Source organism: Phycodurus eques, chromosome 2, assembly GCF_024500275.1.
Source record: "Phycodurus eques isolate BA_2022a chromosome 2, UOR_Pequ_1.1, whole genome shotgun sequence".
Classification (NCBI taxonomy): Eukaryota; Metazoa; Chordata; class Actinopteri; order Syngnathiformes; family Syngnathidae; genus Phycodurus; species Phycodurus eques.
This window is the reverse complement of record NC_084526.1, coordinates 3,144,983-3,172,896: the sequence shown is the minus strand read 5'-3', so window position 1 is coordinate 3,172,896 and position 27,914 is coordinate 3,144,983. Positions and strand designations below refer to the sequence as shown.

The 27,914-nt window shown below is 43.3% G+C and overlaps 1 protein-coding gene across 2 annotated transcripts; it reads left to right on the top strand.

Moving 5' to 3' along the window:
* Positions 1–1,387: 1,387 nt before the first annotated feature.
* On the top strand, positions 1,388–27,142 carry mmp15b (matrix metallopeptidase 15b). 2 transcript variants are annotated; one of them, XM_061705201.1, is made up of 10 exons: positions 1,388–1,879; positions 9,831–9,979; positions 10,599–10,721; positions 11,340–11,647; positions 15,795–15,956; positions 16,480–16,679; positions 18,304–18,442; positions 20,215–20,365; positions 21,574–21,692; positions 22,350–27,142. In XM_061705201.1, exons 1-10 carry the CDS (start codon positions 1,754–1,756, stop codon positions 22,841–22,843), a joined length of 1,971 nt encoding a protein of 656 aa, XP_061561185.1. In that variant the 5' UTR covers positions 1,388–1,753; the 3' UTR covers positions 22,844–27,142. The 2 variants fall into 2 exon arrangements, with proteins under 2 accessions (XP_061561185.1, XP_061561175.1); XM_061705191.1 differs by having other exon boundaries at positions 18,286–18,442.
* The last annotated feature ends 772 nt before the right edge of the window (positions 27,143–27,914 follow it).

Sequence of the window (27,914 nt, the reverse complement as noted above, 5' to 3'; positions counted from 1 at the left end):
AAAGACGTGATTATACTGACATGTCTCTCTCACTCACGGCCAGAGGAAACGAGAGGAACTGTGCCAGGAAGTAAGACCCTCTTATCCCGTCTTTTGCGGAGTGGACCACCACAACACACATTGCTACTAGTATTCGTATGAAGTCATGCGGCCATATCATATTTGCTTATTCATCCTCCGTGCAAGCTGGAAGGCATCATTGCAAAATGGAGTGAATCGCACATTATGGAGGTTTTAATATCCAATTTGGCTTATCAGCGATTTCCAATCCTATTCAAAGACTGTGTGTGTGTGTGTGTGTGTGTGTGTTTCCATGCCACCTCCCTGCACAAAGGTTGTTGATGTAGCCCCCACCCCCCTCCACTGGGCCCCCCCTCACTCAATCCATCACAAAGGCTGTTTTTCAAAATAAAACTGAAATGCATTGGTCGAACTCAGGTTTTGCATTGTGCTAGGGCGCGTTCGAAATTGGCATTAATGTGGAAATATGTACAAGGACAGAAAGATAAAAAAAAAAAAAAAACAACGCATGGGAATTGCATTGAACACACAAATCCTCATATTAAAATATGATGTTTATTTTCTCCATTTATCCCCTCTCTCTCTCTCTCTCTCTCTCTATTTATATATGTATGTATATATAATTTGTATGGAATAAAACGTTACAGAAAAGTAATTGCAGTAATATTATTACCTGAGAATTTGTGTGTCAAATACTTTGGGGAATTTCTTTTAAAATAATAGTTCCTCTGACAACATAAACATAATATAAAATATGTTGGTTTTATTTACTTGCATAGCTCAACTAAAATTAATGTGTATCTATTTAAAATCTAAATTAACACAAATTCTTATACAATGATTTGTATGACACAATATGCTGTATAACATTTTTGTACTAACATATATTTAATTGATGTAATAAATAATATATTACAATGAAAAAAAACAGCACAAACCTGATATATTATGAGATGTTATTAGATAAGTTATGTTAAAGAAATTGTTATCATATTTAATTGTATGATTTTTTAAAATTATTTTATTATTTTTTTCCAGACGAAAATTTACCTTGGATGAGAAAAAAAAAAAAAGTTTGGAGTGAAAAGTTGTACTGTCACGTGTTTTATTTTCGCAAACCATTCCTTTGCGGAAGTTACTTTTATTGTGCCAGCCCCACCCCCCTCGGACACCTCGTTTCCGGTTGGTCAGGCCTTGTTTTGCGCGCTCCCGCCAGCTTGACACGGACACACTCACGCGCAGCTCATCACTCGCGTCCTGCTCGTCCTGCTGCCCGAATAAGCGCACTTGACGGCCGAGTGTCAGTCCATGCGAGTTTGTTTTTCTTTTGTTTCTTTTTTTTTTTTTGTTCATGCAGCGACGACTGAAGAAAAAACAACAACCCAACGCTTTCATTTACTAATTAGGCGCTCAGGTGCGGTGGAGTTTCTCACTTTCGACTCTCAGGGGAGCTTTCTTATCTCAGGAGGAGGAAGTTACAAATCCTCAGGAACAAACTCAAAGTGCACTTTTTTTTGTGTGCGTGTGTTTGTGTGCAAGATTGCTCAGCCTCCTTAAATCCACAAAGGAGAAACACTTGACACCCACATGGAGGCTCAGCCCGTCGCCGCCTGCTGACATGGAGCTCCTTCCCGGCATGCAACTCAGCCTCTAGTCGTTTTTTTTTTTTTTTTTTGTGTGTGTGTGGCTCGTTTCTCTTGTCTTTTTCCTCTACAAAGAAGACCCCCGCACCATGGCCGGCTCTTCCACCCGGTTGCTCTGGAGACGGAGCCTCCTCCTGGCGGTGTGCGTGTGCGCGCTTGGGGCGCGTGGAGCCGAGGAGGAGGAGGAGGAGGTCAGCGGCGGCTTCAACTCGGAGGTAGGAACCCAATGTGGACCACGTAGAGCCATCTTCATGTCTTTGGCTCATAATGACGCAGGCATGTTGGGCTTTTGACCCCCCTGCCACCCCCAAAAAAAGACACCCAGATTCAACAACATCCCACAGGGCATCCCCCAAATGTTTTATTGCAGTGTTAAAAAACCTGTATATCAAGAACTAGCGTAAAAAAGTGCAGGAGCATATAGGCCTATAAACAAGACAAAAGGTTTATTTCTAACATTGCTATTGAATTTAATTGTTTATGATCGTGGTTCTCAAACCTTTTACCAGTAACACCTCAAACAATACTTAAAAGGTAAATACAACTGTACTGTACTCAGGCAATGATTCTGTCACGTACAAGTAGAGAAAGCCTGCGTGATCACAAAGAAATGACACGAAAGTATATAAAAAAAAAAACTATACAAAAAGCACATTTTAATAACGTAAGCCACGGCGGCATTGAAACAAACCGCTTTCGAAGATGAACTGCAAATGTATTCATACATAAAAGTTAAACATAACTGAACTCTACTTTCGCCAGTGGTTCTTATCTGTACCACTAGAGGGAGCCCCGCATTCTCATACTTGGAGAATGGCGGCGCAAAAGAGAGTCATGTTAGCGCACATTTTGATGGGGCCATTAACATCGCTGGACTCTGCCGTGTGTGTGCGTGTGCGAGTGCGTGTGCGTGTCAGACAAAAGACATAGGCTTTACACAATGTCTTGACTGAGGAGCAACTCCACAAACTGTTGTTGCTTAGTGACGGTGTGTGTGTGTGCGCTCTGAACCCTGCGGCCTATGTAACGATGCAGCTAAAATATAGATAATTTTTTTTCCGCTAACGGCTATCAAGGGGTGCAATCAGTGCAAAAACGAGACAGGCCCAACTTGTTTCAACGCACAACAAAAACTTGTTTGAACGTAATGCTTAAAACATGACCGCTTCCCATAATGTACCAGGGTTTGGGCATGCGCAGATGCCTCCAGCGTGTAGAAGACGACAACGCTAGTTTTTGGCGCGCTCGAAGCAAAACTGAGCACGACACGCACAAACGCAAAATATTTTTTATTTCGACGCCAGGCGGCCGAGGTGTATCCACCGTGCAGATCCGACTGAAAGCTAAAAAAAAAAAAAAAGTCCGAAACTTTAGAGCGTAATTCAACAGAACGCCGGCATGTTCACATACAACCGTTAGTGCTAGCATGAGCATGCTAGGCTACATAACGTTTTGTTGGCTGCTTGCCATATTTTTATCGTATAAAAAGTACGGGAACATACCTCAAGCAATCCTTGAATGAACGTCTTCTCCCGAGCACTGGTGCCCACCACCGCACGTTTTTCCCCATTTTGTTCTTTTTTGACCGACAAAATACACGCGCGATCCATTGTTGTTGCTGTGGCCACGGTAACGAGTGTATCCGGTCAGTGATCGTAAATGAAAGCTAAAAATAAACTAGCATTTGGATTCAAATATACTGTATACGACGGCGACGCTGCCTCAATGGCTTTTGCGGAGCCGATCAATGACGTCAGTGATCGGATCGGCGAATTATGACATTAAAGCCGATCAGCATAAAATGCTAATTATCGGCCGATACCGATCAAGCCGATCAGATCGCTCTAAAGTCCAACATACATATATATATATATATATATATATATATATATATATATATACTACTTCATATTACAATGAATTAATTAATTATAAACAATAAACATTATGCTACAGAAGTGTGTTATGATAATTTATCTGTCATTAATAATTTAAATTTTTTAGATTGCATTATTTTGGTTAATTTGCACATACGTGTATTTGATATAAATTTTACACATTTTATTTATTTACTATGCATATTTAAAATGCGTAATAATTCCATTAAAATGTAAAGATATTTACAATTGTTATTATTCGTAAACAGAGTATAATATTACATAAAATACTTATTTATTGTTTATCATTTAACTAAATTAAATAGAATGATTTTTATTATTGTATAAACATTCACTGCTAGTTTAATATGAATAATATTCCTGAGTTTTATTTATTTATTCACAAATATTGACAATTGCGTAATATGAATTCTGAACAGTTGTTCAATGTGTTTTAATATGAATAATTGTATTTATTAGTAATAATTCTACACGTTGATATTTAATTGTTATACTTATTGATTTTATAATCTATAAATATTCATAATATATCAACATTAATTTTACACCAGGTTTAATATTGTATTGTATTTGTTTATTATTCATAATTTTAAATGTTTGCAATGACTCTCAATTTATAAATATATATAATTATATAATATGAATTAAAAATATGCCTAATTATAGAGTATATGAATATCAATAATTTGCGTACTTCTGTCTAATGATGTAAAATATTGTATGACAGTTAAGATGACTCAAACATTGTCTATAACCTTGATTTTGATGAAACATTTGGTACACAAGTGATGTTGAGGCACATTTTGAGCCTATTACATTTTCCGCTAACGTAAGAAACAACATAATTTAGACAGTTTAATTGTCATTTTATATGACGAGCAATTTAACTGGCGTCATCTTTTTTTCTTTTCTCCCCCCTTCTTAGCGTGTGAATGACACATTTGGCTCCAGCGCTCGTTTGCATAGTCAGCATATTTCACCAGATGAACAGTTTATGTGCCGAGGCATGTTCGTACCCAAAACTGTACGTGCTTTGATTTATTACTCCAAAACGCAAAACAGATTTATGCTAAAACAATACAAGTTTACATCGATTATGAATGAAAAAAAACAAACAAACAAAAAAAAAAAAACAGCAGACCTCCTTGTTTCCAGGGCGTCTTGTTTCTTACGAGCACTCGGTGGTGGTTGTTTACGATCACGGTTGAAATGTGCTCCACTGGCTGGAAAGTGAGAACGCTTCATCCAGAGAGAGCGCGTCATTGTTTGTCTGGAGTGACCTTTGACCTCAAATCCTACTCGAGTCTGCACTTGCAAGGACATCGTGGGACGTTCAAAGAGAACACTGACACCAGGAGTGTGTGGATGTGTTTACATCGTATTTCATGTCTATATACGTCTACTTTACCACATTTAACTCATAATTAATGTATATTGAGTAATAATAAAATTTTATTAAATACAGAAATAATAACTAACTACATAATTCCACAGTGAGCCACAGTCACCGTTATGAAGTCCAATTTAAAAAAAATAAATAAAATAAAAAATAAAAAATATGACTGTAATCTATTTTTAAACTTTAATATCATAATTTGACGAATTTTTCAAAGTTTTTCATTTAGGGTTACACACGGTGGTTCGGTTTAGTTGGCGTAAGGATTACCGCTGTAAGCAAAAAGTTTAAGAAGTCCTGTTGTAGTTGTTGCCGTGTCACCGTTGTCCTATTCCTTTGCCTGCAGTCTCTTGAGGATTGCTGTTCATTATTCCAGGAGAGTTCTGTCTGCCCTTGGGACGGCTTTTGGATCCAGTCGCCTCCATTATTGCGCCCACCAAATTGACTTGAGTGTTACGGATGACGTTTGCATTTGACTTTTAAAAACGCTCCGCTTGATGGATTATTTCCAAGAAAAAGCCATTTACAAATAGCATTGTTATGAGGCATGGGGTAGATTCAGTGAAGCGGGTTGTGGGGGAAAAGCACCTCAACAACCTCAACAATGTTTTTTGAGACAAGAGCCGTCCCCCTGGCCAGTGATTTGTCTTGAGATAAGAGCATACATTTGAGATGTTGAAAAAAATGGAGTGCTCGATGGTGGCAGAATGTATGTGTACGTCGTGTATTTCACCAAACCATGTAACTTGTGAAAGTCTGCTAGCTTAATGACAACACAAAATGCAAAACGCCGTAGATGGGCTAACGAAACTACCAGCGATGTCACGGTAGTTAATGGATATTTACACAAAAACAGTGCAGCAATTCATGTAGTCAGACAATCTAACAAAACTCGCAGGCATATATTGTATATGCAATATACAAAACAACTAATATTAATGCCGTCTACTGAGCTTAGAAGAGACCGTCTTCTTTGTGTATTATGTGACTATAATACTATTATACTGCCCACTGGTGGCCAAGACAGGTTCACCAGAAGTTACAGCACAATGTCAATGGGTATTGAAGCATGAAGTTATATTCTGTGCGTGTGTCATATCTGACATAAGAACTTCAGCTGTAAGGGACATCCTGGAGCGAACAAGTTTGAGAAGCCCTACTCCCGACGAAATCAAACATTCCGAGCAGTTCCAGCCTCTCTCAGCCATCCACTTATCCTCCTCCTGGGAGGTTTGGAGGAAAAGTTGGTGTGGTGGGTGCTGTGTGTGTGTGTGGGGGGGGGGTGGCGAGATGGCAGCAGACCAAAGCTCAAAATAAAAGCTGTGTTCGTATCTTGGCTGACATTGTAGTGGACACACATACACACGCGCACACACACACACACACACACACTCCGGCTTTTTACAACTCCTAGTATATTGCTGGCTTTGGCAGGTACGATCAAGGACTTTTTTGAAAGAACATTTCATCGATGAGGGCTCTGACACACACGCAAGCGCACGCACACACGCACTGGCTTCTTGTTTTGTATTCTGATGAGGGAAGATGAGCGTCCAGACTCGATGCTTTTAGACGAGGCGAGGAGTGAGGAGTGCGTTGTGTCGTCGTGCGCCACCATCGATTTGACCTCGCAATCGCCCTAAATACGCGACGGCTGCAAGCCGACTGCGTACTCTTTACGACGTGTCCTCTTGTCCGGGCAGCTTTTCCATTCGATGGATGCAAAATAGGATCTGGAGATCGTCACATGACCGCCATAAACCTCGATCTTTACATCATATGTAAGATTTCTATATGTTTAATGTACCACATTTACATGATATTTTATTTACCATGTTTGAATATTTTTTGTGATATACATATTTTTTTGCCCTGCAGTCTTTTCCTTATTGTTGTGTCATGAACACCGACCTTAACTGAGGCAAGGGAGGCCTGCAGTTCTTTTAGAAGTTGTCCTGAGTTCCTCCTGGAAGGGTCATTGCTGTTCTCTTGGGGTAATCTTTGTAGGCCGGCCACTCCTGGGAAGGTTCACCACTGTTCCATGTTTTCTCCATGTGAGGATAATGGCTCTCCCTATGGTTCGCTGGAATCTTAACGCTTTAGAAAAGGCTTTTGTAACTCTTTCCAGACTGATCGATGCCAATTACTTTATATATCGACAGTTCTGGAATTTCTTTGGATCGTGTCATTTTGTTGTTGTTTTCTGAATCGTGATCTTAAACATTGGGGAAACTATGCAAAAAATATAAGAATTTCACTGCGCTACAGGGCTCTAGTTTTGTGACTGGTGTAAAACCGATGCGGCACGTGGCGTAACTCTGCGCGCTGGCGGGTTCATTTTGTGGACCAGCACAACACAGCCTATGTAAAAGAGGGAGGTCTGCACTGCTGTGGGAGTGATCGAAGCCGACTTCAATCATGTCCAATCAAAGCGGCTCCTCTCATTCCCTTGAAATGCGGCGCGATAGTAGTGCTTTGTCATGGCGGAGCGCAGACAACCAATATTCTTTCCAAGAAGAAAACCGTTTTGCTCGAGTCTGGGAGGCCGTATTTACTGTAATGTGTATACACCTCGAATGTACCAAATGTACATATTATTTTAATTTAGCATGCATACATCATATTTACTGTCTATACAACGCTCATATAACATATTCATCTGATTAAACGCTTATATGCCTATGTTATAATGTACCAAAATCACATCATATTCAATGTTCTATGCAATCCTAATGTGCCATATTTCCATCATATTTAATATATGTACCTCTCTATTGCTCCATATTCAAGTAATATGTTTTTTTTTATATTTTTTTTTTTTACCGTGGTTGCCACTCCGACTACCCAAGAAATGAAAAATGTATTCAACCTCAAAAATCAAGTCTTGACTTGCCTTCCATTGGAGATCTTTAAGGATTTTCTGAACCCAAAAGTTAGCTGTCCAGTGCTTTTCTACGACAGTGCAGTGCAGTCGGGTTGGCCATGGTACCGCTTGGAAGGGTATGACCTCATTTTTGTCAATTCTGCAAGCAGACAGTCGCGCTTCTCTTTTCCCACCGACTTTAGTCGTGGAAGTGAATCGCGACACACCCGCTCTTTCTTTCTGTCGTTGTTTCTCTCACGGTGGGCGTGTCGGGATCACGAGCAGCTGCTGTACAACATCACCGCCAAAGGGCTTTATGCTCTGCTCCGTTCCCAGACAGACCAGATGAAATATGCACACGAGTAGTCCGTTCGGATAACGTTCACCCTGGTGAACTTCAGGGAATTCGCATTAGCATTGTTTGCTTTGAAGCTTCTTTATATCACTTCTTTATAGGTGAAGTCCTAAGTTACTGTGGCAAAAGAAAAACTTGTCTAGTCTCACTTAATTGCCTGGTAACTGGACGTAATTGATATTTAGGCATGAGTTGTGTATTTTCACGCGATGCTTTAGCAGCATTAGTAGTAATATGTGTGTGTGTGTGTGTTTCACATTCTGTGTTGCTCTCTTATCTGGAGGCGGAGGTGGGTCAGGGTCACATTCAGTTCAGCCTTCTGTATGCCTCTTACTGCCCTTGCACATAAACACACGTACACACACACACACACACGCTCACAATAACACACTTTGCTGGATTTGTTGTTTTTGAAGCGCAGGTGCTAAGTGGTGACAACATTTCTCCATTTGTTGAGGAAAGTGATGACATACGAGGAGGTTTTGTGGAGATGACGTTTAGCTGACGGACGGTAAAAATGCAGCCACTCCTAGAAAGAAACCCATGGGTACAAAGGGCTTGTAGAATCTACTATAGCAGATGATTAAGTTGTTAAGAACGATGTAAATTGAGCCAATCCCCTAGCCATGCTAAAGTCACGTCAGGAACGATGCCTTTTTGCCGGGTTTCCTTTTTGCCACAAATCGCAGTGCTTCGTCAACACCAAAACCAATTTGTGGCATTTTAGGGCGTTTCAGAAATGCAGCAAATTGCTCACCTTTTCAGCTAGCGATAGCTAGAGATAGCTTCCACAGAAAAAAATTAAAATAGGCAGACATCAAATGGACATGAATGACGATATTTAGACCAATTAAGTGAAATTTGATCATTTCCCACAGGATAATGTTCTCATTCAAGTCCTTTCTAAACTCTCTTGTATGTTATATCTTCTTGTCAAACTAGACCAGTTGCTGGTCAACTTTGTCCTGAACGATGGTGCAGCTGGTGTAAACCAAAGAAGGAAAGGAAGAGAAGGAATACTCGAGTTTGTTTTTTTTGTTTTGTTTTTTAATATGCGATGGAAGGAGTGCTTGTGTCAACATAGGGCTTTCTCAGAAACACTTTGCATTGTGCACAACGGGCGTGACCCGCAGGACTTAGACTTCTCTAGAGTCTTAGCCGTTTGTGTGTGTGTGTGTGTGTGTGTGTGTGTGTGAGATATATTGAGTTTCGATACAACAGCTGGGTGTATCATCTGTGATTCAAGTATCACATTTCCTCCCTCCGAACTGTCATGAAGCCACAACGCCGAAACCGCACTCACTCACTCACTCACTCACACACAGCTGATCCGCCTTCTCCCATTCACGTAAATGCAATCATTTGACATATTGTGACAAATTACTGGAATGGATTTGCGCTGAATAAGGCTTTTTATGTTCTGTAGCTCAAAATCAATAACCGCTCAGTGACTTGAAGGTGCGAATGTGTAAGGAGAACCCTAACAACAAGCGCTACATGAATTGATGGCTGGACACTGGGATTTTGCCCAAATTGTTTGAATGAAAATGAAAAGATGCATTTCAGGTTCATTGAAGACTAAATATGATTGTGTGTATGAATGCATGTATCGACAATTTCTTTCTTTCTCTCCTGTGTGCGCGTGTGTGTGCAGTCTTGGCTGAGGATGTACGGCTACCTGCCTGAGGCCAGTAGACAGATGTCCACCATGCGCTCCACGCAGATCCTGGCCAACGCCATCAGCGACATGCAACGCTTCTACGGCCTGGAAATCACCGGATACATGGACCCGCAAACCATCAGGTAAGCACACATTTACACACTTTAAACACAGCGCCGTATAAAGCGTAGAACAGGGGAGACGTTTTTCTCGGGAGCCCCTCAACTACTGCGTGTATCCCTAAAGGAGGAATTAGAACGTTGACTATCTTTGAGGAAAAAGTTCCAATGTTACGATAACAAACAAGGTTATGATAACAAATAACAGTCATGAGAATACAATTGGATTTTTCAACAACAACAAAAAGCAGCATTACACATATACAGATGTATTTTATCGGAATGAAAAGTCATAATCTTACGAGAATAAAGTTGCCTTATTGAAGAGAATTGTTCGACATTATCGGCTATGAGAAGGATGTGCATTGTTTTGCTTCTCGGGTCTACGTCTAAGCTAAAAAAGCTAAAGCTAAAGCTAAAAAAGACATGTCATCATGAGCTAGCATTTTTGTTAATTATTTCATAGAGTTAGCAAACCTGTAGGAGTGTAGTTAAAAAATAACTTTAGACATGTAGAGATATGCAACAATCATATCAGACCTTTTAGTTGTAAATTATTTTGCAGATCCCTTTGCTTTGGGACTCCAGTTTGAGAAGCATTGGTGCAAAAACATAAAAATGTGCAATTTTGTCTGCCCGCTAGCGCCATGAAGAGACCCCGCTGTGGCGTGCCCGACAAGTTTGGGGGCCAGATCAAAACCAACGTGAGGCGGAAGCGCTACGCCCTCACCGGACACAAATGGAACAAGAACCGTCTCACGTACAGGTTAGTGTTGATCAAAATTAGAGAGCAATCATTTCATGTCACCATAATAGTAACAAAAAGCATCATGATTTTCAGTATTATCACAATACTGTAATAGAAAAATATATCACAAATCAACAGCTCGAAAGTATGTACTTTTAGAAATTGCACGCACACCCCTGAGGAAACGTGTGGGTGTTAAAATTCATTTTAATTCATGCAAGACCCCACAAAATGTACTTAGAATGCCAAAGACAGACTTTAGTATTTTTAAAGTGGTTGGACTGTTAAAACACAAATCTAACCAGAGGCCTTGTTATTAATTATTCTCTTTTTCTTCAATGTCAAACATTGTTTTACAATTCAATTAGATTTTGGACAATGAATAAACATGACCATAAACAACAAAATTCACTTAAAATGTTTTATTTTTCATCCACCTACTTGCATCCTGCCAGCTGTCGTGATGTATGAACCTTGGGTTGTGTTTACGTATCTGGTTGTGAGGTCCGGACCAAAGCAGAAAACATTTGTGTGGAGCTGACATTATTCACAAGAGGATTTTAATAATGGGCCGACGGAAATGCATAAACAAATGAAATAGATGTGCCATGTTTGTTCCTCTTTGTCGTCCCTTAGCATCCAGAACTACACCCCCAAGATTGGCGAGTACAACTCCTTCGTGGCCATCCGGCAGGCCTTCCAGGTGTGGGAGAGCGTCACCCCACTGACGTTTGACGAAATCCCCTACCAGGAGATCAAGTACGGCCGGCGTAAGGAGCCCGACATCATGCTCTTCTTTGCGTCTGGCTACCACGGCGACAGCTCCCCATTTGACGGCGAGGGCGGCTTCCTGGCCCACGCCTACTTCCCCGGGCCCGGCATGGGCGGCGACACGCACTTTGACTCGGACGAGCCGTGGACCATCGGAAACCAGAATGTACAAGGTAGGACGGAAGTCTTCCAGTGCGGTGTTGGCCAGTGAATTACAATGGTGGGAAGTAATGAAGTATGAACACTTTGTTACTGTACTTAGGCAGATATTTTAGGTACAGCGGTAGCTTGATGTACAAGTGACCTGACTTACTAGTTTTTCGAGATCAGAACCACCACTTGGTCGATTTGTTTTTGTCTTGGGTTGCGAGCTTCGGAACAAGGAGCAGATCGTAAGCAGTTCTTGAAAAAAAAGGGTCCGGGTGTTTATTAACCTCGGTAAACTGTTTGTTGCCATTTCAAGTTGAAGTTTAAACACAAAACACAGACAGTTACGCGTTGTGTGTTTAACCAAACCACAGTACTTATGAAAGTCGGCTAGCTTGATGCTAACACACAAGGCAGAATACCATAGACGGGCTAGTAATCTAGCATTGATGTCGCATTGATGTCGCAGTAGTCGCCTTGTTGGCTGGACATTTTGCTGCTATCTTTCACCAGCAATGGGCGAGTTGAAAGTCCCGTAAATTGGCAGATTGCATTGTTGCCAAAAAAGACGTGATTAGCGATGAGTCTGCAATCTTAAAACATCGATGGGGTGTAGCAAGTGTCCAGTTGCTCAATTTTCAGGTTCAAAGTCTTCTCTTGTGCACACGTTTGTTCGTCCAATAGGCCGTCGCCCACACCCAAATCGTGAAACTTCATGGGTGACATCAGATTTTTCCCAACAACAGATTTTGTTATGCTGTGGAGAAAAAGTCGCTAATTGTGAATCATGAATATTCGAGGAAAGGCTGTAGATCGCTACAATCTATGAAGGTACGACGACATTTTCTGTGGGAGGTCTGCACAATTCACTGAGTGAGGTTCTTTCTTTGAGCTGTGCCACACGAATAAGCTCTTGAGTCCTGAAGAGCTATTCTCAGTGTTTACCCAAAGAGCAGCAGAGCGAGACGGCGCGTTTAAAGACCGTCAGACGTGTCCATCTTAAGGTTGAGATGAGATGGTCCTTTGGCTGCACTTTGAGGCCTTAATCAGTAGAGTGCGGCGACAAAGAGGGCGGTCTACGCATGGGCCCCAGTGCAACACACTCCCTCTTAGTGTGGGACACACACATGAATGCACGCACGCACACACTGGCTCAGCTCAGCCGCCCTGTCTGTTTTATGTTTGTAGATAAGAAGACAGAAAAGACCACTGTCACAAAAACGGGGTGGGGGTGTGAAAGGGTGGACAACAATAACATGACTTCTTCCACTTCCCCAGCATTCACAAAGTTAGTAAGTAAGTCCATTTTATTTATATAGCACTTTTCACAAAGAGGTCCTCACAAAGTGCTTCACATACAACCCCAATTCCAATGAGATTGGGACGTTTTGTTAAACATAAATAAAAACAGAATACAATGATTTGCAAATCATGTTCAACCTATATTTAATTGAATACACGACAAAGACAAGATATTTCATGTTCAAACTGATAAACTTGATTGTTTTTAGCAAATAATCATTAACTTAGAATTTTATGGCTGCAACACGTTCCAAAAAAGCTGGGACAGTGTCATGGTTACCACTGTGCTACATCACCTTTTCTTTGAACAACATACAATAAACGTTTGGGAACTGAGGACACTAATTGTTGAAGCTTTGTAGGTGGAATTCTTTCCCATTCTTGCTTGATGTGCAGCTTCAGCTGTTCAAGAGTCCGGGGTCTCCGTTGTCGTATTTTACGCTTCATAATGCGCCACACATTTTCAATGGGAGACTGGTTTGGACTGTAGGCAGGCCAGTCTAGTACCCGCACTCTTTTACTACGAAGCCACGCTGTTGTAACACGTGCAGAATGTGGTTTGGCATTGTCTTGCTGAAATAAGCCGGGGCGTCCATGAAAAAGACGTTGCTTGGATGGCAGCATATCTTTCTCCAAAACCTGTATGTACCTTTCAGCATTAATGGTGCCTTCACAGATGTGTAAGTTACCCATGCCATTGGCACTAACACAGCCCCATACCATCACAGATGCTGGCTTTTGAACTTTGAAATGTGGACTTAGATGAGCTCGGGCCCAGAGAAGCCGGCGGCGTTTCTTGGTGTTGTTGATAAATGCCTTTTGTTTTGCATAGTTGCGTTTCAAGTTGCACTTACGGCTGTAGCGCCGAGCTGTATTTACTGACATTGGTTTTCTGAAGTGTTCCTGAGTCCATGTGGGGATATCCTTTATACATTGATGTCGGTTTTTGAAGCAGTGACGCCTGAGGGATCGAAGGTCACGGGCAATCAGTGTTGGTTTCCGGCCTTGCCGCTTACATGCAGTGATTTCTCCAGATTCTCTGAACCTTTTGATGATATTATGGACCATAGATGATGAAATCCCTAAATTCCTTGCAATTGTACGTTGAGGAACATTGTCCTGAAACTGTTGGAATATTTTCTCACGGACTTGTTCACAAAGAGGTGAACCTCGCCCCATCTTTGCTTGTGAATGACTGAGAAATTCAGGGAAGCTCCTTTTCTACCCAATCATGGGACCCACCTGTTCCCAATTGGCCTGTTCACCTGTGGGATGTTCCATACAGGTGTTCGATGAGCATTCATCAACTTTCTCACTTTCTTGCCACCTGTCCCAGCTTTTTTGGAACATGTTGCAGCCATAAAATTTTAAGTTTATCATTGTATCATCACTGCAAATCATTGTATTCTGTTTTTATTTAAGTTTAACACAAAGTCCCAACTTCACTGGAATCGGGGTTGTAAAAGTTGGAGTAGATTACGGATGATCTATTTGTGTGAATCAAAGTAAACAAAGCTTGGGTGTCCCAACAATGTTATCGGAAGTGTCAAATGTGACGCACGCGCTGACGCACCTAAAGCAAAAGAAGAAGAAGAACTCCTTCATTCCTCTGGCCGTAAAAGGTCATAAACCTTTTGTACGTTTTGTGAGCCAGCCATTCTAGCGGCGAGACTGTCGGCTTCCTCGGTGAGGAACAGGTCACAAAGCTGAGGAATGACGGCTGGATAGGAATCGGGACAACGGACGCGGAGGCTGAACATTTTGTGGGGCATGGCGATCTCAAGCCAGTTAGGCGTCGCCATGGTTAGCTCACAAAGGTTTCTTTGTCTGCGCTCTTCGTTAGCGCTTGGCTAGCTGCACAATGCTAACGTGGCCTGCTTGAGTGCTGCCATGAGGACATTCATGTGACTCTCCAATTCTGCATGGGCTGTGTGTGTGTGTCTGTGTGTGTGTGAAGACGTGTCCACTTTCCCATGCAGTTACATCAGCGCTTCTCAACAGCACGAAGCCAGACATGAGGGCCCAAATATGACCAATCAGCAGACAATGCAGTAAAAACAGACAATTGTTCCCCATAGGTAATAAGGAAAATTGGAAAGGGTTCATTCAAAACCCACACTTCTTCCACACCCGCGGAATGAATTATTTAACGTTCACTGAACAGACCCATACATGAAGTTTTGTGTGACATGTTACCGCCCCAAATTGCGCGTCAAACGCCAAATTGTAGACCCTTGAAAGAGTTTCCATTGTACAGTAGTTAGCTCAGTTCATAGTTCACCGTGAGCATTCGGCGAAGTGATAAATAATAAATGTGGGGGTCTCCTCATCTGAGGGAACACTTACGGGGTCACGTTGGTCAAGTCGTTTATTTTCACATCAAGTGGGTCAGTGTGTCGAACAAGCGCGTCCCTTGACGGACAGGGAACTGCGCGATGCGTATCGGCAGCCGTTAGTGTTCCGGGTCATCTCTTTTGCCGGTGACATCATCGCAGAGAGAACAATGAACAGACGCCATTATCCGCTCGCCGTGCTCCTCTGTGATGTTCATCATGTGCTGGAATGCGGACCGGCTCGTCAACTGAGATTGTTTCCAGATTCCCCTAAATTCTGTTTTTAGAATCAAAGCACATGTTCATTATCATGTCTTATAAAGTTTAATGTCCTTCATTTCCCTCATGGGATTAATGGAATAACTTTTGAGTTAATCTTGAGGACGGTAACTATATTCCGGCACATTTGGTAATACTTAAGCACAGTTACAAACCTTTTTAGCTGTGTTGAATGAATATATACATAACTCGACCTAAGTTTGTGTGCATTAGGATAAAAAAGGTGAAATGAATTCCTTTCTTTGTATCTCCCACACAGGCAATGACCTGTTCCTGGTGGCCATCCACGAGCTGGGCCACGCGTTGGGCTTGGAGCACTCCAACAACCCGCTGGCCATCATGGCGCCCTTCTACCAGTGGATGGAGACGGATAACTTCCAGCTGCCCGACGACGACCGCAGAGGCATTCAGCAGATTTACGGTGAGAAAGAAGGCAAACAAAAAGCAAAACATGCCCAGGGTTACTCTCGCTAGCAGTTGGCGGTTGGTCAGCAGAGGGAGCTGGGGCACCGCCCCACCACTGACAGTGGTCACCACATCGATGTCTGCTCTTCACATATTTCTGAATGAAATATGTATGATCCAAGACACATATGTCCGCTGAGCTCGTATACCTGTCTGTCTGCACCTTGATCAAATTCACCAAAATCGCATTAGACCAGCAGTCTACCTTGCGCCAACAGTTAGAGCAGGTGGTCTGAGCGAATAAGTTTCGACTGACTTCCAGTCACCAAATTGTCACATGCGCCGGGTCAAAGGACACACCCTCGTTGCGTCGGTACTCCCATCTTGGCACTGACCGGTCTGCCAAATTGGCAAACACGGCAGCGAGGCTTGTACTTCCACCAAAATCAAGATATGCCGCCATTTGCGCTCCGGCATATGTTGCGCATTCTACAAAAATGGAGGTCCAAGTGTTAAGTAACTGATTCTCTAATGTGCAGGCACACATGACAACAGGCCCACTCAGGCCTTGCCCACCGTGACGCCGCGCCGCCCGGACCCCCGGCCGCCGCACAATCCTCCTCCTCGCCAACCGGACCGGCCCAGGACCACCGACAGACCGGATCACTACGGACCCGACATCTGCGAAGGCAACTTCGACACGGTGGCCATGCTCCGAGGAGAGATGTTTGTCTTCAAGGTAACATTGAGCCTGCTTGACAACTAAAGTTGTGTTGGTGCCATTAAATTAAATTAAAATAGGCGCTCATGTATTAACCACCTCAAAGTTGTTCCCCCGATGAACACAATTCATCATTGTATAGCATCTTGCTTACATTATACATTTAAATGAATCCAAATGTCAGGTGCACTCGACGGGCAGGCCTGTTTCGTCGCCGGAGATTGTAAAACGCCAGGGCGGCTGTGTTTTACGAGACGGCACGCCAATAAAGCGGCGAGGTGTGGTCAGGTGTTTGGATCCACACAAGCGGGGAAAAGTTCCCTTTTCGGCCCAAAAATGTTCCACTTTCCTATTGGCCAGCTGGCATTTCAGAATCAGAATCATCTTTATTTTGCCAAGTACGTCCAAAAAAAAAAAGGAATTTGTCTCCGGTAGTTGTAGTCTAGTACGACAACAGACAGTCAGTTGACAGAGAACACTTTGCCCTTAAATACACTTAAAAATACAAACTCTTCTTGGTTACTGTCAACTTGTCGCTTGCAGAACCTTCCGCCGTAAAATGATACAGATCTTTTTGTTGTTTTTAATGCTGTTTGTCTCCCAAATTGCCCTTGAACGCGACTTTGAAGTTGAACATTTAGCTTTTTTGTTTGTGAACATCAGTAGTGTGGTAATGCTTTGTTATCCCTGTTAGTCATAAGATCAAGTGCGTATAAGAGAAGCCTCTGCCAAACATTTTAAACCACATACCGTTTTCAACATGCCGGAATGAGTTGGCGCACTCCACCGCCCCCACACTCAATCTCCCTCCAAAAGTCCAAACAAAGCCAAGTGTTCATGATCAAAAACATGGGACAAAATTATCTAAGATAACGAAGTACGAGATCCAACTTTTTAAGCCACACACACCTTTAAGATCTCGACATAAGCTGGCGCACCCGCTTTCCCCCCGCACATACCCTAGAAAAATGTCAAAACAAAGCCAGTTTATAGCCGCAAAGACTTCCTGTTTCATGATCAAACAAAATGATAAAATAAGAAAAAAAATGCTCTCGTGTACTTATGTGAATTAAGATGAATCAGCACGTTATCTCCGTTAACAAGGCAAAGATTTGCCGACGCGTCATTGATGACCTTGTGCCCGTCCCGTAGTTGTAGAAGAAGAAATTGGATGCGGCTTCTTTTCTGCCGCGTCAGCCGTTTGTCCCCAGCAGAGAGTCATACGTGGAGACATTTATCTGATTTCAATGCCGAACGACAACGATCCGCTCATTTTGCCGCGGTCGATTCCTGCCTCATCCTAACAGGAAAATGGCGGACGGCACAAATATCGTCTGCCCTCCTCGCTTGTCCGTGAAGGACGAATGTTCCGGGCGCTTGCCAAGGCCAAGTTGCTCGGAGCAGCTCGCCGTTACTTTATCCCCGGACGGTCACGGCGACTGACTCACCGGCTTATAAATGGCCACGCTCGGTGTAAATCTGTCTACCATCCCGAGGTTCGGCCCCCACTTACTTTGCTGCTTTTATTAGCCTGCCCCACGATCAGTCACTGGGGCTTTCATTGTTATAAAATGATTGTGATGCTGATTCATGTTTCGTGAAACGTTTTGCTTGATAATCTAAGGGGTCTGGTCTCCAACAGGGCCGTTGGTTCTGGAGGGTGCGCAGGAACAGAGTGCTGGACAACTACCCCATGCCCATCGGACACTTCTGGCGAGGTTTACCCGGAGACATCGACGCCGCCTACGAGAGGCACGACGGCCGCTTCGTCTTCTTCAAAGGTGCGTTGGAGACACACAAACGTATTCATTCATTTCGCAACACAATAATTATTCATTGCAAAAGATTTTGCGGATCCCAAGTTTGAAAAGCATCGCTCCATCCTGTGCTATGATACACATAGTGGATAAGTGCAGTCGGTGTTCACAAGTGGGCACCATGTGGCCAAACACAAGATACTGTATAAACTGTACATTGCTCTCATCATGTTAGAAATGTCCAACAGATTGCGGAGCTTGACGACATAAGGACCACGCCTCCCCTCCACATGGAATACATTCTTCATAAATCTCCCTCGGCGTGGGACGTTATTTTTACGGCGAGTCCCCAAGAGCGGCTTGTCTTTTTACAACCCTGCAGCTCAGCTTGTCCAACCAGGAGGCTTTGATCCAGCCCGACTCTGGACTGTGGAGGATGATGATGAGCATGATGATGATGATAATGATGATGAAGAGAAGCAGGGTGATGTCATAGGCAAGCCTCCCAGTGTCACACTAGGACACAAGCCAAAGCTGGCAGACCTTGAGAAGGAGTGAAAATCATGGCGATCTGCCTATCTGTGCTGGTAACAAAACTCAATGCAGCTCTGCTTACCTGTTGGCTCTGACATGATAGTGTTTCATACAGTGGAGTCCAGCCGTTGATTGAAAACGGCGAATCTTTGCACGACCTAGCTGCCAAGTCATGGGCGGAGAAAGTTATTGCGAGTGGATGTGCGGTATTATGAACTGTAAATTAGTTGAACTGTTATGCAAATTGGCAGATGTCTAAAGATTTACTCGCTCGTTTAATTTCACACTTACTGGGTGGGCAGACACTCCAAACTCACACCTATTTCTATACAAGCTAATAAAAACTCACTTTTTTTGTTATATGGATTATTTGGCACGACATTGTTTTTTTCCCCCTCCCAATGGGTGGCCGAAAGAAAGAAGTCAAGTCATCCAGCAGGAGGAAATCAAGCCTTTAGCTCAAAAGAGTCATGAAGTTATGGGATCCTCCACAACCATGACGTCAACTTCTTGTTCTGTCCAGATGCTGAGTGCAGAGCTTTGACTTGAAAGCAGGAGGGTAGTTAGAAGGGAGAGGAAGTGAGGGCTTACAACTGAAGCCAAAGGGAGGATGTAATTGTAATCTGAGAAACAATATACCAATCAGAACGGGCGTCAGACGCACTAATTGCAATTTAGTGATGCCAATCATATCCTTTACGTGCGTGTTGTCAAATAATCTGTAATGCTTGCGAAGCAAAGGTGGGAGTGAGTCATGAGTATCATATACGTAAGTCAAGCGAGTCAAGTAGAGTCCCAACTAAATTTCAAGTTAAGTTGAGTCAAATCATGACTTGGGTTAAGCAAGTCATAAGTCATCGCTCAGTCACATTTACAATAACCAGTCTCTCTATTGTCTATTTATCGTCTTCCCAGTTAAACACATAACCGACTTGAAGCTTAGGTAATGTCCAGCTATGTGTGAGCTCAACTGTGACGTTCATGTGGTTTGCATAGTGTTGCGTATGGTGGGTTTCCAGGTTGATGAACAATACACAAAAACAACATTTCTATCTAAAATAAGTCCCGGTCCGGAAGGTTCAAGTCTAAGTCAACTCAAGTCTCATGAATACCAACGCAAAGTCAAGTCCAGTCTTTCATTCGGACTCAAAGTCTGAAGTCCGAATATTGGTGACTTAACTCTGACTCGAGTCAAGTCATGCGACTTGAGCCTTCCACCACGTTGTGAAGACTCAATCAAGCTTCTCCTGTCGTTCCTCCAGCAAACCGATTCTGGCTCTTCCGAGAGGCCAACCTGGAGCAAGGCTACCCTCTGGAGCTGGTGGACTACGGCCGCGACATTCCTTACGACCGCATCGATGCGGCCATCTGGTGGGAGCCCTCCGGTTACACCTACCTCTTTCAGGGAGACTGGTAATACAACAAACCTCTCTGATTCACCTTTACGCTAATGAACCCTTAGCGCATAATTACTGGACTCCACAGTCATTGTTTGGACATTTTCCAGGTCAAGGTAAAGGTACCCACGTGTTTCTAAACTGTACAAAAGCAGAAATGTTGAGGGTACTGATAAGAAGCAATGGTATACAGTATACATACACTATTTATCCCAACGGAGACTATTTTGTTTAAAAACCTAACCTGTGCTTACTGTGATAAATGTCGTGGCATCCTGGTGGAATTCTCACCAGCCACGGATAGTGCTGACACATCAACTATCGTGATGAGTATTCTCACGAGAGGAATCTCTTTTTTTTAAATTTAATTTTAATTTTTTTTCCCCCCGAAACATCCATTAAATCATTGGTTCGAAACCTGGCCGACGTGTAAATAAATGTTACTTATAAGTGCCTAAATTTTTCAAAGGTTGATTATTGAGCATTCCAAAAACATTTTTAACAAGAACTCAAAGACATGAAATGACAGAAGTGATTTTATTTGTTAATATCTGATATTTTGCACTTTTTTTCTTCCATCGAATATCAGTTCATCAGTGTAACGGATTTTTAGACTTTATACAAAGGTTTACTGTTACTGAGATTTTTGAGCTAAAATATTTTTAACTGCCAAACTTAAGGAAACATTTTGTCTTTTACAGCGCTTTTCCCATAGAAAAAAAATGGGAATATACTCAAACGTATTTTTTTTTCTGGTAAATGATAATGGACTTTCATTTGTATAGCACTTTTCTGCCTTGAAGGTACTCAAATCACTTTAACACTAGCTCCTCATTTACCTACTAATGACGCAGCATCAGGAGCAACTGTGCAACTTTTTAGAATTATTTTCCCCCGAAGAACGTATGGTTTCCATGCTACTTTAATTTTAACGTTTTCCTGCTCCTTTTTCCAGTTGCGCGGCCTGTAAAAGTCGTCATTTTTTGACCTTTCGGAGGCAACCGTAAAAATAGCAGGAATGCTGGAAAGGCGGGGACCAAAATGTGGCATATACTGCTTTGCTAGGTTCCGTGTGAAAACCAAAGGGCTGTATCTTTTGTTATGGCTCTGATGTAGCAATTTTTGCAGGGGCTCGCTGTGGAAAGGGGGGTGCATTTTAAAAGAATAACAGGGAGATTCACTTGACATGAGGACTTGATGTTTGCTCTCTGTCCTGGCTCGCAGGTATTGGCGCTTTAACGAACAGTCGCGCTCAGCCGACAGAGGCTACCCGAAGCCCATCAGCGTGTGGGGGTCTTCCGTCCCCTCGGCTCCCAAGGGGGCCTTCCTAAGTGACGACGGAGGTGAGTGCAGATTAGCACAGATGACGAAAGACGAGCAGAGTGCTTCCTGAGTGGAAGTGAGGTGGATGGGATTGAAAGGTGTGGGGGCCGGGCGCAAACTCACCAGGGAAGGCCTGAAACAAAGAATGAGGGCGTGGTCGCTCAATTGTCAGGAGGGAATGGGAATTTTTAACCCCAGACACAGCACGCCTTGTGTTCAACGACACACAATACACTACTCACAAAAAGTTAGCCAAATTGGGGTTTGGGGTGAAATTTTAGGATGATCCTAAAAATCGCCATCATCGCCTTGACAATTTGACCCTCTGTAAAGTTTTGCATGCACATGTCCAACTGCTCACTATTTCAGTACTTTTCGCACAACGTTCTGTTCTCTCACAAGCAGTTGAAGGGCAAAATCAGCAACAGATGTATGATACAGGTTTATTCAAACTGAGTCACAAAAGTCGGCTTTTTATGATATTACAGGAAAATTCCGATCATAAAATTAGGCATTTATCGTCGATCGTGCTAGAAAACATTTGTCCATTGTCCAAGCTTTTGACATTTTTAACAATAGTGAAAGTCAGGCAACACAATTAGGTCTTCATTTTCCTAAACTAACAAGATTATCACAATATGGTGGTCTTATTCTGTGGCTGTGGTTGTCTCCTCCAGCGTACACCTACTTCTACAAGGGCTCCAAGTACTGGAAGTTTGACAACCACCGCATGAAGAGCGAGCCAGGCTACCCCAAGTCCATCCTGCGTGACTTCATGGGCTGCAGCGTGGACCTGGACCCCCCGGACACGGACGCCGAAGACAAATATCCGGACGTCAACCAGCCGCCGTTCAACCCGGACGCCGGGCGCGAGGATGACAACAATGTCGACAAGAAGGACGACGAGGACCGAGACGGCGGCGGCCGGACGGACGGCGACAAAGACGAGGACGAGCGCGAGAGCCACGAGGAGGACACCAACGAGGTGGACGTGGTGCTGAAAGTGGACGACAGCCAGGAGCGGACCATGAACATCCTGATGGTGACCATCCCTCTGGTTCTGGTGCTGTGCATCCTGGGCCTCATCTACGCCATCATCAACACGCTTCAGAGCAAGGGGGCGCCGAGGCTTCTGGTGCACTGCAAGCGCTCGCTGCAGGACTGGGTTTGAACCCTGAACTCGAGATGGGGATTGCTGAACCCTGGACGGAGCCTCAGCATACCCTCCCACAACTCATAGAAACAGGTAGTAACAGACCCATGCGGTTACTGTACTGACTAGGGATGGGCATTACAATCGATTGATGGACCGTGTAAGATTTATGGCAATCGCTAAGTGTCAAACTCATTTTCGTCGTGGGCAACATTGTAGTTGGGGTTTCCCCCAGAGGGCCTTTAAGACTGGAAAATGTCTCATTTCCATACTGTATATAAATGGATAGTCAAAACTCCATTTAGCAAGGAACATAAAATATACACACTTTATTTGCTTCGGTGGGCCCCATAAGTGACAGAATTTAATACTTTCATTCATTTCACCGATTAATCCATAACGGAGAACTTGTCGAGTGCTCATCCCTAGCCTTGCTCCACGGTGCATCGACTGTAGTCTATTTATACGAGACAAGTTTGCACATTGTTTGTGTTCATTGGGTGTGACTTTGTTGTTCTTGTTTTTTTTTTTTTTTTTTTTAAATGATTATTGATTGATTGATTTCTAAACCAGGAAGTCCGCTGTATTCTCTGGCTAGCCCATCCCCTTTCTTACCTTTCACCACGGTACACTGAGTTTACATTCAGAGGCAGCCTGACACCCACTTTGCTTTAAATGTCTCTTTAAAAATTCAGCCCCTGAATCCAGATTCGCTGAGCAAGATGACATTTGGTAGACATGTCCATCATGAGTAGACCCACAAAGAACTCTCAAGAAGCCATGCCCCAAAAGACACAGGAAGTCTGGCAATTTGGTTAGAATTTTGTCATCTTTGGGTCATTCCAGCCATTTCCACAGGTCCTTCAGACATAAACTAGTCCTAGAGATTTCGACCTATTGCTATCAAATTTGAACGATAGACATTACATAGACGGGCGATGCTAAATTGTCACACATTTTAGTTTTGGTCATTGCTTGTTGGTGGAGTTTGGCAACAAAATCTGATGACTCAGACCCAACGATTGGCTCGCTAGCAAATGTATGAGTGGATGGAGCACCTGTTGGAGTTCTTTGACAATTCAACCCCTGAAGCCATTTTCACTTAGCAACACAACATTTGGTAGAAATACAAAAAAAAACCTGATAAAGCCATGCCTCAAAAGACGAGGGAGGTCTGCCATTGTGGTTTGAAACCAAGCCAATTTTTCCATTTCTAGACGTCCTTAAAAGACAAACTCCTCATTGAGATTTTGTCGCATTGCTACCAAATTTGAACTCTGTTACTAAACAGATGGACAACGCTACATTGCTAATTTGTAATCATAAAAAGGTCGCGTTAAAGGGGTTGACATGAATAGCCGTTTGACCAAAATCAGAGTCAAGTTTACATAAACCATCCACTCATTTCCCGCTACTCCACCTTCCACGTGCTTTCTTTGCCTTCTTTGGAAGATGTTAAAAAGCGTCTGTAAGCACTCTGTAAAAGGAAGCGCTTGCCTAAAATGTATTTCGTGTCACTCTCAGACAGACCAGAGAGGGGGAAAGTCACACAGGAAGACCACCCGTCGCCTCCGCTGGGGTTGTCAAAACTTGGGCTTAAAACAGGACATAAGTGTAACGCGGCTGTTAATGTAGTGTTCGACCGCTAATGGACTTTTTACAGCGGTCACTTATGTGTAAAGGTGGCGCAGCAGTGAGAAGTGGTCCGGATCTCACGTGAACGGCGGCTAATCCGCTTCGTTAAAACACAGGAGGTGTGCGCACACGCCGCCGGACCCCCGCTGACCCGAAACCTTGACCCCCGAGAACCCCAAACACGCTGTCATCCATTCCGGGTTACAACAGGAGTATTCTGAAGTAACATCTTTTTTTTAACCTTCCTTACTTCAAAGAAGTGTCAAAGCGAGTTAAAACTTAACTGATGCGCTGACATTTTGGGTTCCACGGTTGTTGTCATGTTTTATCCCTTTGCAATCCTTGTTGTAAGAAAAAAAAAAAGCCAAAGAAAAAGCAAAACTCGCTAGTGGAATAACTTTTTTTTTTTTTTTTTTAAGTCGAGATTTCCCGGGATGTCACGAATGACGGTTCAAATTCCAAAATCTTGTTCGTCTTGTTAGCACTTCCTGTTCCCACGCTATCAGCGTAGTTAGCTTTAGCGCTCGTCACAACTGGTCATTTATTACGACCACAGGTATGACAAGAGCAGTAGAATGGTGCTAGTTAACATGTTTGTGCTAACTTGAGCACCAACTTACAATGTTTGTGTGTCTGTGTGTTTCTACAGTATGTATTGTAGTTCCATGTGAAGCCAGCGAGCTACACGCTAACGCGGAACGTGACTTCAATGAGGGATGTTTTATCCGAACGGCTTAGCTTAACTTAGCAGCTCAGGTTACACATGCATGGAAAGAACAAATTTCCTGCCTTTTGAGACAAGGAAAGGGGGAGGGGGGTGGGGGGGGGCAAGCACAGTTTGAAGATCTCAGACAAGGAGGGCCAGTGGGAAAGGGGGCCAAACTGGCAATGCGCCACATGACCCAAATTCCCCGTGTAGCCAGGCAGCAGCTGGCTGAAGAGGAAACCCGAGCTTTCAGTGGGAACGCTTTGTGTTTACTAACTTTAAAACCTCTATATGTACATTGACAGACGGCCCGCCCAGACCCCCCTGGGCCTCCACCACCACAGACCATAGCTTCTCAAACTGAGGTCCCCGGATCTTTTCGAGTCCGCAAAATAATTTTTGTATCATTAAAAAAAATGTATACCTACATATGAGGGATCAGTGTCCCAATAGAACAACCCTAATAAACCAATTACCCCTCCATAGCCCTGCCCCTGATATGATTGGGACGTATTATTACGCACATCTGACATCCCCGCGGGGGGAGAGCCAACAGGGCACATTGCTGCGTTGACAGGAAGCAGTCGATGGCGGTTGCCAGGAAACGGTGTCATCTGTCCGTCTTCAACGCTGGGGGGAGGGCCGGCGGCAGCTAATCAGCGCTAAAAGCAGAAGCCCATCCCCGCACCCCTCCGCGTCTCTTCTTTCCTGCTTTTCACCTCCAGACATGATCCGTCGACGCCGGATGATCAGAGTGACTCAGCAAAGTCTCTGTGAGGTGACCTTGATCTTGTCTTGTACAGAGTACTGTAATCCATGGGACTTCTTCAGCATACCGCGCACTGTCTTCCCAATTGCAGATCCACTCTAAACTTAGTCTTAGTGGTAGAGTTGAATTAGCATGGCACAGCTCGAGTAGATCCTAACCAGGCTTGTGTTCTCACCGCCAGATCTTTTGGCGTGGTATTGTAGCATAGTAGTAAGACAGCGTGTAATTTGTCGTAGCGTACCGTTGAAAGCGTACCAAATTGAAGCGGCCTGTACGGTTTTGTGGAAAAAAAAGGCTTCATTTTCCTGTGTAAATCCGTCCTGGCCTGTCCCACAAGTTAGCACAACCCGGCTCTAAATTGAGTCGTATTTCCAGCAAGCAGTACAGTTCGGTTTACCACGGCATTGTTCAAGTTTCACTCTGTGCTGATATTGTAGCGTAACTTTAAGAAAGGATGTATTTTACCGTGTGTACAACTGGAACCGTACCGAAGCCAACCGTGCCGCTTGGTGGAAACGAGGCATAATTGTTCGTTCAGCTGCTTTTGTGTGTCGGAATTGAAAATCGCGCAAGAATCACAGAGATTTCGTAAAAATTGGCATGTCAGAGCCTATAGCGAAGATCCAAACTTGCAATTTACACCGTAGCATACTACTTCATATTTTGTCTCTCTCGTTTTCACCAATTCGTACAGTTGGGCTCGCCATGATACAGTTCAGGTTGGGTAGATGCCGATAAGCCTTGTATTTCCAATGTGGGGTGTGTTGGTGGTATAAACGGCGGGACGTCGTACAATAGCAATAAGACCGGGTGATGTCAGAACTGTAACAGAAGATGCTTTTTTGGCCTTTTTAACTCGGCAAAGCAGGATATCGCTAAATTGTGTTTCTCTCGTATAAACGGCATTTATCAGTAACTTAAGTCCAAACAGTTAGCGATTAGCCGGCTTGTTGCGATTGCTCTAAACGCTAAGTGCCATAACAATTGTCGCCATAACCCCAACATCAAAACCACTTCCTGGTTCAGTCCCTGGTCCTGGAACCTTCCGGGATGTCCTAAAAGTTCTTTAGACCTGACTGTGTTGAACGCAGCTCTCCTCCCAGCCTGATGACCACTTGCGTCGTGCAGGTAGCCGCAACTAAATGGAGGACGCTGGTCACTTTGGAGCAGCTTTTTTTGGATTGTGTTGTTTTTGTTGTTATTGATGTTTTTTTTTTGTTTTTTATTGACACGTTAACCTAGCCTTCCGCTCAGGAGCTCCTCGATGGTTGTCAGCATCTCACCCTCTTGTGACTGCGAGGGTCTGATTCAATCCGTTGTGTCTTATTTGATTCTTTTTTTTTTTTTTTAATGTGTTAATAACATTCCAATTAGTTGACTGATTGTTTTGAAGATTTTCTACATTAGTGTTGTGTGTGTTCACCTCTAGTTGAGTGTTTTAACAAAGCCATGCTGGACATGTACACAATAATAATAATAATAATAAAAAGAACACTCTTCGAATGTTGTGAGTTATGCTTGTGAGTATCACGTTCAAAACATGCGTCAGAGTAAACGTCTTTGTGTAGAAAAATACAAAATGCACCCAATAGAGCGCACAGGTGTTTTGAGTCATCTGTTTATTAAATGTTTTAAAATTGTTATACAATTTACTGCAATTAAGTTCATTCCAATTTTTGAGTTTGAGTACATTTGAATAAAAAGTTTTGTATGATTTTTAGTACATTTTCCTACAATGTAGGTCATTTTAGTACGTTGGTAAAAAAAAATTCACATTTTAACCATCCATCCATCGTCTTCCGCTTATCCGAGGTCGGGTCGCGGGGGCAGCAGCCTCAGCAGGGAAGCCCAGACTGATTCTCATCCCAGTTGCTTCACACTCTGCTGCGAACCGCTCCAGTGAGAGTTGGAGATCACCGCCTGATGAAGCCAACAGAACCACATCATCCGCAAAAAGCAGAGATGCAATACTTAGACCA